This window comes from Parasteatoda tepidariorum, chromosome 6 (genome assembly GCF_043381705.1).
Source record: "Parasteatoda tepidariorum isolate YZ-2023 chromosome 6, CAS_Ptep_4.0, whole genome shotgun sequence".
In the NCBI taxonomy this organism is placed as follows: domain Eukaryota; kingdom Metazoa; phylum Arthropoda; class Arachnida; order Araneae; family Theridiidae; genus Parasteatoda; species Parasteatoda tepidariorum.
Genome location: NC_092209.1, coordinates 52,529,841 through 52,547,042, shown reverse-complemented (window position 1 = coordinate 52,547,042; position 17,202 = coordinate 52,529,841). Strand labels below are relative to the sequence as shown.

At 29.4% G+C, this 17,202-nt stretch overlaps 1 protein-coding gene across 1 annotated transcript in view; it reads left to right on the top strand.

Moving 5' to 3' along the window:
• The window catches only part of LOC122272808 (degenerin deg-1-like), a 34,109-nt gene extending 19,823 nt beyond the window's left edge, over window positions 1-14,286 (top strand). The window contains exons 7-12 of the mRNA XM_071181796.1: window positions 359-467; window positions 5,762-5,852; window positions 8,374-8,422; window positions 9,255-9,301; window positions 13,431-13,503; window positions 14,122-14,286. Coding sequence (XP_071037897.1) covers window positions 359-467; window positions 5,762-5,852; window positions 8,374-8,422; window positions 9,255-9,301; window positions 13,431-13,503; window positions 14,122-14,268 — 516 coding nt within the window. The 3' untranslated portion in view covers window positions 14,269-14,286. The remainder of the gene's footprint in view (window positions 1-358; window positions 468-5,761; window positions 5,853-8,373; window positions 8,423-9,254; window positions 9,302-13,430; window positions 13,504-14,121) is intronic.
• Window positions 14,287-17,202: the final 2,916 nt, after the last annotated feature.

Sequence of the window (17,202 nt, the reverse complement as noted above, 5' to 3'; positions counted from 1 at the left end):
TCGAACAGTTTAGATTCTTCAGGCCTTCGAATCTTAGCTACCCGGTATTACCCCATTTTCCCCTACTTATAGTAACAATGCATCGTGCTCACAAAGATGTATCGTACTAAACTAAACATTGGATATCTAAAACAATGTACAAAACTAAACAATATACAGTTTCTATGTCGAACAGTTTAGATTCTTCAGGCCTTCGAATCTTAGCTACCCGGTATTACCCCCACTTTATTGCTTAATGTATATATATATATATATATATATATATATATATATATATATTCCATTAGTCTTCAATTGCGGGGGTTAAAAAAAGCGTATTAATATCTGTGATTCTATAATTTTTATTTACATATTTCAGGAATGCTTCCAAGAATGTCAAGCTAATGCCAGTTTCGAAGTTAAGGGTTGTGTTTTACTTTTATATAAGATGCAGTATCCTTTAAGTAAGGATATATGTTTCGATAGTGGTAAGTGTAAAAGTATTATACCATTTTTTTTAACTAAATTTATTTTATTTGAATTAGTCTAGAATGAAATAGCGTTATAGTCTGGTTTGAGGTAGTCTTAATTTGAAAAATAATTAGCCATAATAATTTGATCTTAAGAACGTTTAAAAAATTGTATCCATAACTTGTGTTAATGTCATTTTTTATGTATTTTGCCATATCTCGGAAACTAATTGAAGAATTTAAAAAAAATTCACACAATTGTAAAACTTGTTTCACTAAAAAAATTCCTTGAAAATAAATGTATGGTTATTTTTTCTGTTGTTCAGATAAATAATAGTTTGTTACTGTTTACATGAAATAAAAACTTATAGTCCAAAAGTATATACTTTGTACTACATAGAGTAAAATGAAGAAAAAAAACGTGGATAAAACACAAATGAATCCATAGAAATTGACATACTACCATTACGTTGCCAATATAGCCATTTTCGTTGGCAATAATTTTCTTTGTTTAAAATCACTTTTGTTTTCCTTATTCACATCTAGTGAATCTTGAAAATGGTAGCCTATTACTGAGCGCTCCAATTATTTGCTTCAAATATCGCCATTCTCAAGGCTACCAGATGTGAATAACTCGTGATGTGAAATTTTTTAGAGCTTTACGCATGTCAACTTTTATTTGCTTCTTCATATTTTTTTCAAATTTTCAATGTTTTTGAAAGTTTTTATCTTTCCACTTTAGTTTCTTGGAATTATTCATTTAGTAATATAGTATATTTAATTAAAATACTTAGCGCGTTATTAAAATAAGTTTTACTTAAGATAATGGTTATGGTTCATCGATTGAAAAAATAATATATAATTAGTCACAACTTTCGAAAATATCAGTGCAGTACAATTTTTGTATTAATTTATTTATTATTATTTTTTTACTGATGCTCTGAAAAGCATTTTTTAAGGATATAAAACAATTCCGTCAGCAACTGAATTATCAAAAGTAGATTGAGACAATGGAATGACAAACCTCCATAATCAAATTATTATTATTTATCAAATTACTACTATTGTTACTAGCTAAATACCCCTTCTTCATACAGAATGAATTTAAAGAAATCAATTACTCAGTACTGAACAATGCTACGAAATCAATTACAAAACTGAAAGGTATAGTTCGGCTATTTGAAATGCTTAGTGGAAAAACCAGGTAAGTGACATTTTTAGGGGTATTTATGAATCAGTAAAAATTGCCATGACCCTTGGATATAAAGTTATATTGCAACAAGGTAATAAAAATTTAACGTCTCCGTCTTACTCGAAATTGTTTGAAAATTTATTTCTTTTGCCTACGATTCAAAATTTATTATAGATAGAATTTAGGGTATACTTCATATTTTGACCGAGTTTATATTTTTACACCCTGAAGTTAATAGTACATAAGTTATGTGATAAATAAGTTATCACATAATCATGTAACTTAATTACTTAAGTTATATGATTTAGTGCATAATTAGTATGATGGTAAACGGGGTTGACTATTTTCCTCGTCTTTCTTTTGCCACTCTTAAGAAAGCAAAGAATCAGTTTACTTTCTTAAGTTATTTTAATAAGTTTTATTGTTTCAAGCAATAAAATGTTTTGTCCAACAGATTTCAAATCTAGGAAAATCATTGGCACTGTTAAATTGAGCATCAATCAAACAATAACATTCTTGTTTCCTTACAGCGAATTATAAAAAAAATTTCTATTCATAATATTTTTTTAAGAAAAAGTATCTTAAAACTATTTTCTGAACATACAGCTATAATATGTAACAAAAAAATGTCTTAATACTCTTCATTATAGAATTAAAAAAAATCACAGTTGAAAAGAGCAAATTTTTAAAGATGATGATTAAAACAAATTGCACATTTTTGAACTTACAATTTTCAGTTTTTAGTATTTACTGTCTACAGAATGAGGCATATTGAGCATTTTTTCGATATAACAGTATCATGTCAATAGTGCTAAAAATGAGAAATTATTTTAACAAGTGCTTTAAGCAAATTTTTTTCAGCATTATCATTTTTAAAAAGACAACTTTCTTAGAGTTAGTGGGAGAGAATAAGTTTGAACGTCAAAATAAAATTATGGTATAAAATATTTTTTATATTAATAAAAATAAATTCTTCTCCATTTAAAAACAAAACAAGTTGTATTTTTTTTATTTGCACAGATATGCACTTTTAATTACTGCAAAGAGAAACAATTATAAAACTATAAGTTTTCTTTATTTTTCGAAAACTTAGTATATTTGGAAATAGTTCCCAGTTTAGCATCGAGTATTTTTTAAACTTTCGAATGTTTTTAATTTCTTAACAAAATTCAATTTTCAGCTATAATTTTAAGCTTTTTTTTTGTTAAAAAACTTGACAATAATTTAAATACGAATGTTTAATTGAAAGAAAAACCTGAATTACAGTATTAAAAAATATATTTTATTATTACAATAATAATTTACATGGTAACGTAAGGAATGAAATTTTGAAAAATCTATAAATGTCGTTACATAGTTGTATAATTCTGCGAAATACGAACGGTCAGGTAATCGAAAAATTTGATCTAATATTAAGACGCTTGACACTATAGATAAGGTGTTGTAAATTATAATACGTTTGAAAATGTTGGCTGCATATTCGGCAACTCTATTTTCTTTTTGTAGTGATACCCAATATCTAAACACCATACTAGATAATCATCGTTGATTTTAAAATTTCATTGAAGAAAATATGACATCTTTTATAAAATTTGCATCTTCATTTAAGTAGTTATTGCATTTTAATTATAAAATAGAAATTGAAGAAATTAATATAACTAGTGGGCTGCGCCCCCTGCTCGCTAACGCTCGCCTAGTTTCGTAACTTAATTAATAGTTAGCACTAAATAATTTGGATATTTGAGGCCAACCCCTGGAGCCATTATGATCGACATTTAATGAGTGAAAATCCGATATTAGAACAAAAGTTATTGCGGGTATCTTTCTTTTTCGTATTGCATGCATGTAAACTCTATGGAAAATTTAAAAATAGTGGGATTTCAGTGAAAATGTAACAGAGAAAGTAACATATTTTATATGATATTTTGAGAAAAGTATGCATGTGATTTTCATCTGAAGTAATCAAGGCCATACTAAAGAAAAGAAAGAAGGACAATTGTGTCAGGGCCTGGAAATACTGAGGACTCAACCGAAATTTCTTACTAATATATAGTGTTTAATAATGTTTTTAATAGAAAATGGCAAGAAAATTTCTTTATATCTATACAAAAACTTCAATTTTGCATAATGGATCTTAAAAAATTCTAGAAAATATGATAATAAGGGTTTTTGGGTTTTGGAAAGAGATCTGCAATAAATTTTGTCCTCTTGACCGTAAAATCTTTGTTTAGCCTTTGATACTGCTATCTCCTTCTACTGCTGCACTGCAGTTTTCGTTGGCCAAGGCTAGACAGAAATCATCGGGGGTGACACGTGACCGGGAAGTACCTGATCTTACACCGCAAGCAAAGGCTATCGAAACGAAACCGAATAGTGCTGCTATTGGACTAAATCCTTATCGTTTGTTAGGGTATAAATTTTTAGAAAATGTACATTAAGCTGGACTAAAAGACAATAATAAGCAATAAATAAGGATAGCTTAAAAACAAGAGAAGAGAGTTTAGTAAAATAAATTTATCTTCACAGACACTATGAGCTGATCAGCAACGATACGCCAATATGGAAGGCCCTTCTTCTTGACGAGTCAACTATATTTCGGAGTTTGAATTTTTATATTTCGGAGTCCGCTAGAAAACAGAATTAATTTCCTCACATTTGAAGTATCCGTTTTAAACCTGTCACCCGGTCTTGTCCCATGTAATTAAAACCCTCTCCTACGTAAGTGAAATGAAAATAAATACTTTTCTTTAAGTAAAGCACTGTCCTCAATTTCATGGAATGTACAAATTACAAATTGATGAGCATAATGTGCTTCAAAAAATATTTCTTAGTTTTCTGCTGGGTTAGTGGATTTTTAAAAATTTCTCATAACTAAGCTCACCGGACAAAAACTTTAGTCGCCCTATTGCGCAAGCGTTAAGCAAATCGTTAAGTTCCGTTAGATGACGCAGTGGTCAAGTGATGTCCTCAACTGCGTGCACACTGCTTCAGCGTGATCAAAGGTAAGTAGCTATCAGTAAGATTTTTTGTTTGAAGCGGAAATTGCGTGTAAATATAAATAAGTGTAAGGATGTCATAGAGTGGTAAAAATGAGCAATTGTGTTTGGCCATGCTCATGGTCATACGGGGAATGAAGTTGGTGGATTTGTTAGAGTTTCGATAACGGCTGTTCAACGTGTCTATAAGTAGTGGTGCAACAGTGGGCTTTCAGACTTCAGTGTGCTAGAAGTCACCGAAAGTAGACAGTTACTGACTTGCGGAATGTAATATGGTCTGACGAATCACGTATTTGCCTTTAATCGAAAGAAGCACGTCATCGAGTGCTACGAAGAGCAGATGAAATATTTCATCCTGACTGTGCGGAAGGTCAGAGTCGAAGGTAATTTTGCCATGCTCTCTGAGCGTTTTTCTTATTATGGATTGAGCCCCCTCACTACAGTAGCCACTAACATGAACCAACATGTTTATTTGAACATTCTGGATGATTTGATGTTGCCTCTCAGTCACGAAGAGTGTGTAGTCGATACCCCTATTTTTCAAGATGACAACAGCAAAGTTCATTGGGCTGGAAGAATATGTGACTGGTTTTATGAACACTCAGACACACAATTACATCTCGACTGGCCTGTAAAATGACTTGACTATAACCCCTTTTAAAATTTGTAGGATATGTTGAAACAACGGGTAAAACGCATCCTCGCAAATTGGTGGATTTGCGCGATAAAATCCTCAGTGAAGGGTTTAAACAGGATTCGACGTACCTTCAAAACCATATGGACACACTTCCTAACCGAATCCAGATGGCTATCGAATTCAGAGGCAGTGTTACACTCAATTAAATGATGTTTTTCATGATTTCTCTAGGGGTGACTAATTGTTTGCCCGGTGTGCTTGTATGCTTGCTCTAAAAATATCCATTCACGAATTATTGGCAGGCCTAAAGTCAGAAAACAAACGATTCATTATTCATGCCGCATAGCTATTTGAAATGTGAATAAATAAAATGTCGAAGCACGAAAGAGCCTGATAATTCTTTCGCACATAGTTATGCACTATGATAAATATTAGCCAAAAAAAACTACAGTTTACAACCAATTTTTCTTGTCTTTTCGGGATGCAGCTCCAACTAGCGAGAAATATTTTACAGATCTACAGAAAATTGAAGAGAAAACAGAGATATGCAAAGAAAAGAACTGCAGAAAAGCCTGTTTGTAAGTCAAAATGAATTTGTATTATCATAAAATCATGTGACTTTACTGTAATCTTCTATCACAAAAGAGTTTGTAACGTGTTTATATATATATATATATANTTAATACTTTAAATAAACTTCTCAGTAATGAGACACAAAATAATAATTATGACCCTGATAACAATTAGGACATAAAATAATAATTATGACTCTTCACTGAGGAGGTTTATAGCATTAACAAAGCTGTATGTCACCCAATTATACTGCTGTATGCCATCTACTGAATATGTTTACTGTTTTGTTGATTTTTATGCAGAACAGTTTTTTTATTTTTATCATTCAACATAAAATATTTTTCATTGCAGTTCATGAAAGCATTAAAATATAAATTAATAAAAAAGTCTTAGAACTATTGCAGTAAACATAAAATTATGACACTTAGAATTGAGATCAAAGTTTGACTAAATGACAATTCAGAAAATTAAATAAGAGGACCTAAACACAATGCAACACAAAAAAATATATATATATATATATATATATATTCAAAGTTCAAAATGTAGAGAAAACATGGGACAAATTACAGAACAGTGAAAAACGGGAAAAAGGAAAATTAAAATAATAAAAATCTGAAAAAATGTTTCCTTACTTAAATATCAGTCCATAATTTCAAAAAATTCCTATAAAATTTAAAACAATCACATGTGAGTCTAATACTTACCTAACTGAACCTGCACCATTTTCTCTAACCACTTAAATAAAATTATTAACAGTATTATTAAAGAAGGTTTTTCTTGGATTATCACAAATAATCAACCGATTTTTGAATTTATTAACCATAATGAAATTGATTTTATTGCTACTTTTGATTTCCAGGATCTTTTCAATAGCATTCCCCTTTCTAAACTAAAAGATGTCCCTTTGAATTATTACTATGATTTTAAAAATATCCTAATTTCGATTTTGATTATTTGGAAATTTTTACTTATTTTTGTCTCTTCAATAATTATCTTTACAATGGAAAAGATATTTGTCTTCAGATTGATGGAATACCACAAGGATCTAAATATTCATCTCTTTTAGCTAATTTATTTTTACATGAATTAATTATCTTTAATTTTCAAGATAATATTATTTTATTAAATAATATTTACCGCAAGGAATTAATCTTGCTTCGTAATCATGATGATAATATTAATTTCAATTTTTTGGATTTGGGTATTATAAAAGAAGAAAATATCAGCTTTGTTGATTAATACGATAAAAGAAATGATTTTAATTTTAATACAAATAAACTAATTATTTGAAATTCTAATGTTTCTAAGAGTGTCTATTTAAATATCATTTTAAATCGAATGAATAGAATTAAAAGAATAAGTAGTAATGTTTATTAATCCAAAACACAAATAGACAAATTCTTTCCAAATTTTAGAAAAAAAAAAAACAATGGATACCCAACTAAAGTAATTAAATTCCATATAAAATCATAGTTAATCGTATATTATTGCAAATAAATTCACTAAAAAACTTTTTTTAATTTATATTATTTTTACCATGTGCAAATCCATTTCGGGCATATCAGTGGCTGAAATAATGGGCAAAACAGGCCATTCGTGTTTCTTTCTCTTTTCCATTTTTATTCTTAAATAAAAGTTAATTTTGTGAAATTATTATTTTTCTAAAATTATTAATTGTCAACTTCTTTAAATTATCCAGTATAATTTTACATTGCGCACATTCAATTACGGGCCCCTCCAAGGTTACTAACAAATTAATCACGCTTCAGTACTGCAATAAGAATGCACTATAATACAAAATCCCTCTATTTAAGTTTGTACCTCAATTCGATGGTCTATTTTCATATTTTGTAATCGAGCAATCTTGTTACGAAAATATTTTATATCGTTCTTGAGAAATTTCCCGTTCATGTAAGTTCATTTGAATTCACTGCCAGCTTCATAGATCCTTCCTTTTATGTTTTATAGTGTTTTTTCTGAACGTTTTGTTTTCTGTTTTTACGTGATATTTTAACTTAATGTGTTCTATTTTATTTGTTGCAAGTATTTTGTTAATTTTTTTTTGTCCGATGGCTCATTGACTAGAAAAAATATTCTGTACATATGAAATTGACTGTGGGCGGGGCTACCCGACTCTCCCCTATATATATANCCATATATATATATATATATATGACTTCAAGGTACAATGATTCCCAGGTAGTTTTTTGCACGAATAATAGTCCAGTTTATTATCAAACAGATATGTGTTTGAAAGTTCTTTTATGAGGTCATTTATTTTCAAATTATCTATTAATAACTTTAACACTTTAACTACTTTAACTAGGTAACTCTACACGCTATCGTAAGCGGAACTTTTTGCGGTGCGTTTTGATACTAGATAATTTTAAAATAGGACATAGCACAGATAATTTTAAAATAGGACACTTAAAAATATCTCGTTTATATATATTATAATTTAAGTCATTTGATTTGAGTACTACATAAGACGGTTGTAATTTGTCGATATGTTTATTATTTCAGAGAAGAAAACTACATAGCAACTAAAGACTCAGTAGAAACAAATCGTAAGGTAAATTTGATTATTATTTTCATTTATTAAATTGGTTCAATTACTATTGGTATGGCAATTTTAATTCATTTCTTGATGGTTAAAAAGCTATTTTTAAACAAATTAAATTATTTTTTACCAGTCATTTCCATACGTTTAGGGTCAAGATGTTTCCCAAACCGTCGCCAATAGCCCATTGTGCAGCTCTAGAGTGCAGTAAATCAATATACCTACCTTTATTACATTTAATGTTTAATAAAAACTAACGTGTGTTGATTTTGCTTGGTAGATTCAGGAATGCATAGATAAAAACTTGTATCTTCATCTGGCACAGGGATCCAATAAGAACTTGCCTGGGGACCGGGTGAAATTTCATGCGGTCATGCTAAATTAAGAAAATGAAATTAAATTCTTAACATGGAGCGATCTTAAAATGAAGGAAGTATGTGCTATCATATGACATAAACCCACAGCTAACATTTAAGCTCTCGAAAAAATCAGGAAGTAATCAAAAATTTTATTGCAATATTTTTTCTTTTTTTTGTCGCATGAAAACCAATTTTGTTGAAATTGGTAAAAAAATGTCCTAAAATTGTTATCACTTTCATCCGATTCAATATAATTCATATAAGCTATTAATAAGCGATATGATGCGGGCAAAGATAAGCTACAAGACTTAAAATTGAATTTTTCCCTTAAGATATGTAATTAGATAAAGATTGTGTAATTAGATCTGCTATTACATAAAAAGATTTTAAAAAATTCCTCTATCTCCTCCTATCTTAGCTCCTAGTAGAAATATTAATTTTTGTTTATTATCATTTATGATAAAGTTGTTTCATTTTATTTTCAGGGCTTTTGTGGAAAACATACAAATAATATGATGAAAGAAAAGATGAAGTAAGAATGTTTTTTTTTTTTTCAGGGTTAATAAACAAATATTTATTTCACTTTTTGAGATCTGAGATTTTCATAATGGCAAAAAAGGCGATATTTTACTCGGGATTATGAAGCTTTAAAAAAGTAAACTCATAAATATAATAATATATTTTGCGAAAAAAAATATAGGGGTACTTTAATCAATCAAGCAGGCAACAATTTATAAATCATAATTTTTTATGATCTACTAGATACTATGCCATTGGAAAACAAGCGATTGATTAATTTATAATTTTAACTATTTTTTTTCATGCTGAACTTTGCTAAGTTAACATACAATTGGACCCCGCTATAGTGAACCATCTGAGAACCCAGCGATAAGCGCACTGTATAAACGGTTATTCACTATATCCATAAAATTATTCATTAACAAATTGCTGTAGTATTCTTAAAATATAGTGCTTACAAAAATACAAGATTTGTTCTATAAAATATTAGCTAATTAATCTAGTGAATTCTCTCTACAACAGGGTTTTCTTTCAGTAAATTTCCCTTGTAACGAAATTGGAAATCGGAACTTTAAATAACATTCAAAATATTCTCCATATAACGAAATAGTTATCTCCCTACAACGAATATTTCAAACTTTTATCTTTTAAATGTTCATTACTTTTGAAAAAAGTTGCATTTAAAAGTTTAAATTTCTCTGCAACCGATTTACTCTCCCATGTGTTAGTTTTTAAAATCACTCGATTTATTCATTTTCAGCGAAATCACACATTTTAAACTATCTCTATAATATGTCTTACTTCATTTTTAATTAAAAGCCATAAATAGATGCTTTGAATTTTGAAATGTTCATTTAAATGCTTGTAAAAGTGAAATTTCAGTTCACTTGTCCACTATGAACAAACTAGAAGTTTTTTGCCGTTCACTATAAGCGGAGGAAATAACATTAACTAAGATCAGTTTGGACGGGACGTGACTTTACACATTGTTGACTCCCAGGCACTTCTTTGGCACCGTATTTTGAAATTCGCCAATGTTACATTCGCCAAGTCGGGTCGCGAAAACCTTTGAATACTAATTCGCAAATGTTTCACTTGAAACATACGATTTAAAAAACGCATGAGTGAACATGAGGTGTGAATAAATTTAGCTGCTTTAAAAGTTTTTGAGTATTATCAGTCTCTTTTGTGTATTATCAGTGTATTATCAGTTTATTCAAATTCTTTGCAAAAGCAAAATTTCAGTTCACTTGTCCACTATAAACAAACTAGAAGTTTTTTGCTGTTCACTATAAGCGGAGGAAATAACATTAACTAAATATCAGTTTGGACGGAACGCGACTTTACACATTGTTGACTCCCGGGCACTTCTTTGGCACCGTATTTTGAAATTCGCCAATGTTACATTCGCCAAGTCGGGTCGCGAAAATCTTCGAATACTAATTCGCGCATGTTTCACTTGAAACATACGATTTAAAAAACTCATAAGTGAACATGAGGTGTGAATAAATTTAGCTGCGTTATAAGTTTTTGAGTATTATCAGTTTCTTTTGTGTATTATCAGTGTATTATCAGTTTATTTAAATTCTTTGCAAAAGCAAAATTTCAGTTCACTTGTCCACTATAAACAAACTAGAAGTTTTTTGCTGTTCACTATAAGCGGAAGAAATAACATTAACTAAATATCAGTTTGGACGGGACGTGATTTTACACATTGTTGACTCCCGGACGCCTCTTTGGCACCGTATTTTGAAATTCGCCAATGTTACATTCGCCAAGTCGGGTCGCGAAAATCTTCGAATACTAATTCGCGCATGTTTCACTTGAAACATACGATTTAAAAAACGCTTGAGTGAACATGAGGTGTGAATAAAGTTAGCTGCGTTATAAGTTTTTGAGTATTATCAGTCTCTTTTGTGTATTATCAGTTTATTTAAATTCTTTGCAAAAGCAAAATTTCAGTTCACTTGTCCACTATAAACAAACTAGAAGTTTTTTCCGTTCACTATAAGCGGATTAAATAACATTAATCAAATAACAGTTTAGACGGGACCAGTATAAACACTCACTACAACTGAGTGTTTACTATATTCAGAGTTCATTATAGCGGGGTAAGACCGTATTAATTTTTTGCCTAATTTTATTTATCAAAATTGTCTTACTCTCATGCACGTTTTAAATTTCATTAATTGTATATTTTTGGCAGTTCATTATTCAGAATACGAATTCTAAATTAGAAATTAGTTTTTCAGGAAGGTGATTATTATTTAATTGCTTTTGATTACGAATGTAAAGTAAATATACAGGGTTCTTATAAAGTCCCGAACCCATTTTGATGTTTAATTACTCATAAAATAATAAAGATAGATTAAAATTAATAACATAAATGGTTAGATAGACTCAAAAAGTTTCATGTCCCTTGGCAATGAACTTTCACGTGTGCCCCCTTCGTCGCAATGATAATATCAAGTCGATAGTCAATTTCACGCCAGGTAGCGACAAGCATGTCGGCATTCAGAGAGGCTATGGCGGTTGTAATTCTGGCTTGTAGGTCATCAATGTTCGACACGATCCTCCAGTAAACATTGTCCTTTATAAATCCCCGAAAAAAAAAGTCCAGCGGCGTTATATCAGGTGATCTGGGTGGCCAAGGATTTGAGAACCCCCTCGTCCAATCCATCTTCCTGGAGAATGGTCATTCAAAGAACTACGAACGATGATGCCCCAATGAGGTGGTGCACCATCTTGTTTCAAAAAGACATGCGGCTGAAGCTCTTCTAGTTGTGGAAATACGAAGTTTTCGAACATGTCTAAGTATACGACTGATGAAACCGTCTTTTCTGAAAAAAAGAAAGTCCAATGACTCAGTCGTGCATTAGTCCACACCACACATTAACCTTTGGAGAATCCCTTTGTGTCTCACGGTATTCATGGGGGTTTTCAGATCCCCATATGCGCACATTATGGCGATTAACAATGCCAGAAGTACCCATTTTGGGCCCATTTTGATGTTTAATAACTCATAATGCTTGTCGTAACCTGGCGTGAAATTGACTATCGACTTGATATTCTCCATGCGAAGGGGGCACACGTGGAAGTTCATTGACAAGGGTCATGAAACTTTTTGAGTTTATCTAACCATTTATGTTATTAAATTTAATCTATCTTTATTATTTTATGAGTTATTAACCATCAAAATGGGTCCGGGACTTTATAAACACACTGTATATTCATTATTAATTCTTTTAGCTTAAAACAGTTTATAATAAAAGATGTTTAAGATTAGCTATATACATTTACTAAAGCCTCTTTCCTCTGAAATATTAATGACGTTTAAAAGATTTCTATATTAGTGTCTAAGTTTTTGTATTCTATTTTCTAGTTTCTATATTCTAGTTTTTGACGTGGTTATTTTTGGCCTATTACTCACTGTTTGTTCGGAGTTTTAATTTTTCTCAAACAATTATCTCCGAATGATTCCATAAATGTGTTGGTTCTGAAATTATTGGATATATTAAATAAAAAAAAAGTTTTTGTTGCAAAAAAGGAGCTGGAGCCATATTAACTGCTTTATTTAGTGCTTTGAAATAAATGCTGTAAGCTATGGCAATTTTAGTATATTTATCCGTTTTTTGGCATAACAAATAGAGCATATGACAATATACGAAAGCAATTAGTATAACAAGGAGTCCTGTGATATTCTATTGTCCGACAATTTTCAACAATCTATTGACAACTTTTGAGTTTCCCTTTCGAACTTCTAAATTTTATACAGACAAAAAAAAAGGAAATAAGATCATCTAAATAAAGATAGTTTTACTTTTTTTAAATCTCTTTTCCTCAAACTGATAATCGTATTCAACTTCGTTTCTCTTCCCTTATTATTAAAACCAGTGCTTCCCTTGTTGCAACTTGTTTGTCTTTTTTTCTGTTATGTTGAGCTTGAAAATACGGAATGTTTTGGTTCATAGAACAATAACATTACTATTTTTGCTTTTTTCTCACAGTTTTGCTTAATTCAAAAAATTGGAGTTTTATATCAAGAATTCCAATTTAAGTGAAAAGTGACCAATGTGAATAACTAAGTGATATATTATTATGTTAAATGTGAATTAAAGAATTCGTTTTATATATATTTTTAGGCACTTAATCTCTGTGACTATAAACTTGAATAACATGCAAACTACGACCTACAATTACATACCGAAATACGAGGTAAGAAAATGGTTTATTTTTTAAAATTAAGATAAAACATGTTAAAATGTAGTTCATATATTCAAAATATGTTTAAAATTGAAAATTTCTTACACACCATTGGAATGTAATTTTTAAAATCCCGCAAAAAAATATTTTCTATAAGAGAAAGATTATTCCGTAATCAACGTTCTTGAAACATATTTTTAGAAACTTTGCCAAAAAGTGAAGTTAAAAAGCGTGCTTATAGGAGCTTCGAATTATTATTTAAGTGAGAAGAAAAAACATTATAAAAATATGACGAATCACTTCTGAGGAAGGGGGATATGGAACATCAAAACCAGTTTGATTGCTTGATAATCTGATTTTCTTTTCTGTAATTTTCCTTCTTCAATCAGACTAATTTTGAAGTTCTTAATATTTCCTTTACTCAACACTGACACTACAAATTTTTATAATGTGTTTGCTATTTCGCCTCTGAAATATTATTTAGCACCCATATTCTTTTGATGAGAATTCTAATAAATTCCATATTGATTGGCAGGAATTCTAAGAAGATAAATTGAGGTCGTTGATTACGGATTTTATTGCTTAAGTATTATTCATATATTTCAATATTTTTTTGCATTTTTCTTTCAGAGCATTGAAATATCAAGCAATCTAGCAGGATATATAGGAATATGGTTGGGAGTTTCATTCATATATGTAATCAATCTCCTAGAAGAAATGTTTTCTTTATTGATGAATTCATTTAAGAAGCTGCTAAAGAGACGAACAAATTCGTAAAACAATGTTTTTTGGAAAAATAAAGATGTTTTTCTTCATCCTTTGTGTTTGTTTTTTAAGGCTGTTATTGAAGGCTCTCTCGTCCTATGAAATGATATTTTTTGCGATTCATATGCTATTTGCATAACTGCCGTGAAATTTCAACAGTTACTCGTCACTGTTATGATAAGTTTAATCTATCTAAAGCAAACGCTGTTTATGTTTATTCCAAAAAAGGCGCAAAACGTCAATATAGAGAAAAGCCACAGTTTTGTGATAATGAATGCGTTTGTAAACTTATTTTTTAATATTTTAAATCTTAAAGCAATGCTGCATTTTCTGGCCATATAAAATTTTGTAAAAAATGTGAATATGGCGCAAAATTGGAGATTTTTAAAATAACGTTTAAAATATTTTAGTTGTTTATCCGTTCTAATGCTCAGATAATTGTTCACAGCAAGATGATATATGGAGTTTAAAATCATTACTTGGCTAAGTAAGTGCAAGGCACTTAGTGTAGCATTTTATTCTCCTTTTCGACGAAGTTTTGAAAAACAATGTTTATTAAGTTTTCACGAATTAATTAAAGTTGTAATCAAAATTATTAATCAAAAATGTTATTCACCACTGCAGGGGTTTGACGAAAGAATGGAAACACTGTAATACTTTTTTCTTCATATTTCTCTAAAAATTATTCTAGATTTAATTTAAGGCTTCAGAAGTGTTTAAGTCATGCGATTTCTCATTTATAACAATAAAGTTTAAAGCCTTTAGAGGTTTGAGGGACTGGCAGTAAATTACGAATGAAAAGAAAATGTTTTTGAACAATCATAAGTTAAAAAAATACAGCAATAAGCCTGCAACTCATATAAATTACGTTGATTATTATATAAAATAAGTACATAAAATTTCGGTAACTTTTTATGAAAACTAATTTTTTTAACTTACATTTTTTTTTTTACTATAACTGCTGTAATATTCAATAATTTTTTTAAAAAAAAATTAGGGTAATTTTTAATCAATAAGAATATTATTTTAAAATTTGAATAAAAATCCGTTGCCAATTGCGTAAGATATTAATATTTAAATTTATCCTTTCATATTGGGCATGCGCAGTAAACATTTAAAACGGATTTTTTTTTATTATTTTGTTTAGAAACGTATTTGGTAACATGAAAATGTCCAATTTGAATATCTTGAAATTGTAAAAAGTTTCTCGCAATTTTCTATGCAGTTTTTGTTAATTTGGAAAGAAAGTTTTAAATTTGAAGGGGGTTTCCACAAATTTCATTTTGCATCAAAACAAAATTTCATAACAGATAATAATACCCTAAAATGATGGTTCAGGCCGCAAAATGTGATGGTATTTGCAAATACAGCATAATTTAATAGGTTGTGGTCCTATATAATGCCGAAGACATTTTTAATAAATCTTATTTAATAAATCTTATTTAATAGTGCAATCTTAAATTTGAGGAAAACGCTTTCAACAGATCTCTACTTTCAGATCAACAAAATTATTCTTATAAATGAAAGTAATATTTAGACACTTTATAGAGCTCAAGCAAAGTAACATTTATCTCGAAGATAGTAAATAATACTTAACTTGTATACATTACAGAAAACTCTTATGAACAGAGGGTAGTCGCTTCCAAAAGTCTCAGTTTCTGTACTACACTGATCGTATCAGTTTCTGCATTACACATTATAAAAAGCAGACTATTATTATTTGTCTTTCTCTATTGCATTGCTACAGTTTATGATACTTGATCAATCTAAAGTGACATAAAAATAGTTTCAGTCATGCTTCCTGTGCTAAACTAATTCACTCTTCGTTAGATGTCTTGTACAGCGGTTCCAATTTTTTTTGTCTACGGAACCCTAAATAATCAACCCTCTTTCGGCGAAAACCCCAATTTATAAATTAAAATTTTTAAGGTAATTGTGAACGTTATAATGAAATATTTTTAAAATATTCAATTAGAGGAATGAAGATTTTGCAACGTTTTATCATTAGCAATCTTTTTCTTGACTTTCTTGCTTGCCATGTTCCTTTAAATACTTTATTTTTAATTTTCAAATCATATTTATAATATATACTACTTGTCTTAAATTTCCATACGGTCATTAGTGTTTTCCATTTCCCAAGTATGAAATAAATTCTTGCACAAATATAATCATTTATTTAAGCAAAAATATTAATACATATTTTGGCATAGACTACATATTTTTTGTTTGTTTTAAATCCATCCTTGATAAAAAAAAAAAATTAAAAAAAAATAACCACCTTAGACATTGTCATTGCTGCGCTCCTTAGGGTCATTCTATTGGTTGGTTTGTAAATATGTTGGTTCCAATTTTTACCCAATTGAATTGAAAGCCACTTTTGATTCCACCCTAGATTTATATAGATACTGCTATTAAAAAGTGCAGCTTTAAATTTGTTCAAGTGTATCCCATACGCATGGGTCGTATCTTTGTAATTTCTAAAGTTTCAGTTGACCTTTTTAAAAAATATTTTTGACGAAAAATTTAGAAATTATTATTTATTTCTTTTATTAAAAACAAAATTATTTCTTTGAAAATATCTCCTCGCATAATAAGCTGTAAACTTTTTAACCGGAAGCCGTGAAGGTAAGGAACTCAAGATTTGTTTTTGTTTGCCTTTGTATTGAAAACACAATTTATTTGACTTCAGAAATTATTTATGGCGAAATGTTAATTTAACAATATAAATAACAGAAAGAAGTTCAAGCAAGAAATTTACACGCATGTAAATTATTTTATAAATTTATCAGTTTAAGCACGTGAAGTTATAAGATACACTGACAATGCAATAATAGATATAACGACTTTACGTTTGTCTAAAATGATGCTAATTTAAAGAAGTGCCCTAGATTTTTGCTCATTCTCTTTGCCTGAATATATATATATATATATATATATATATATATA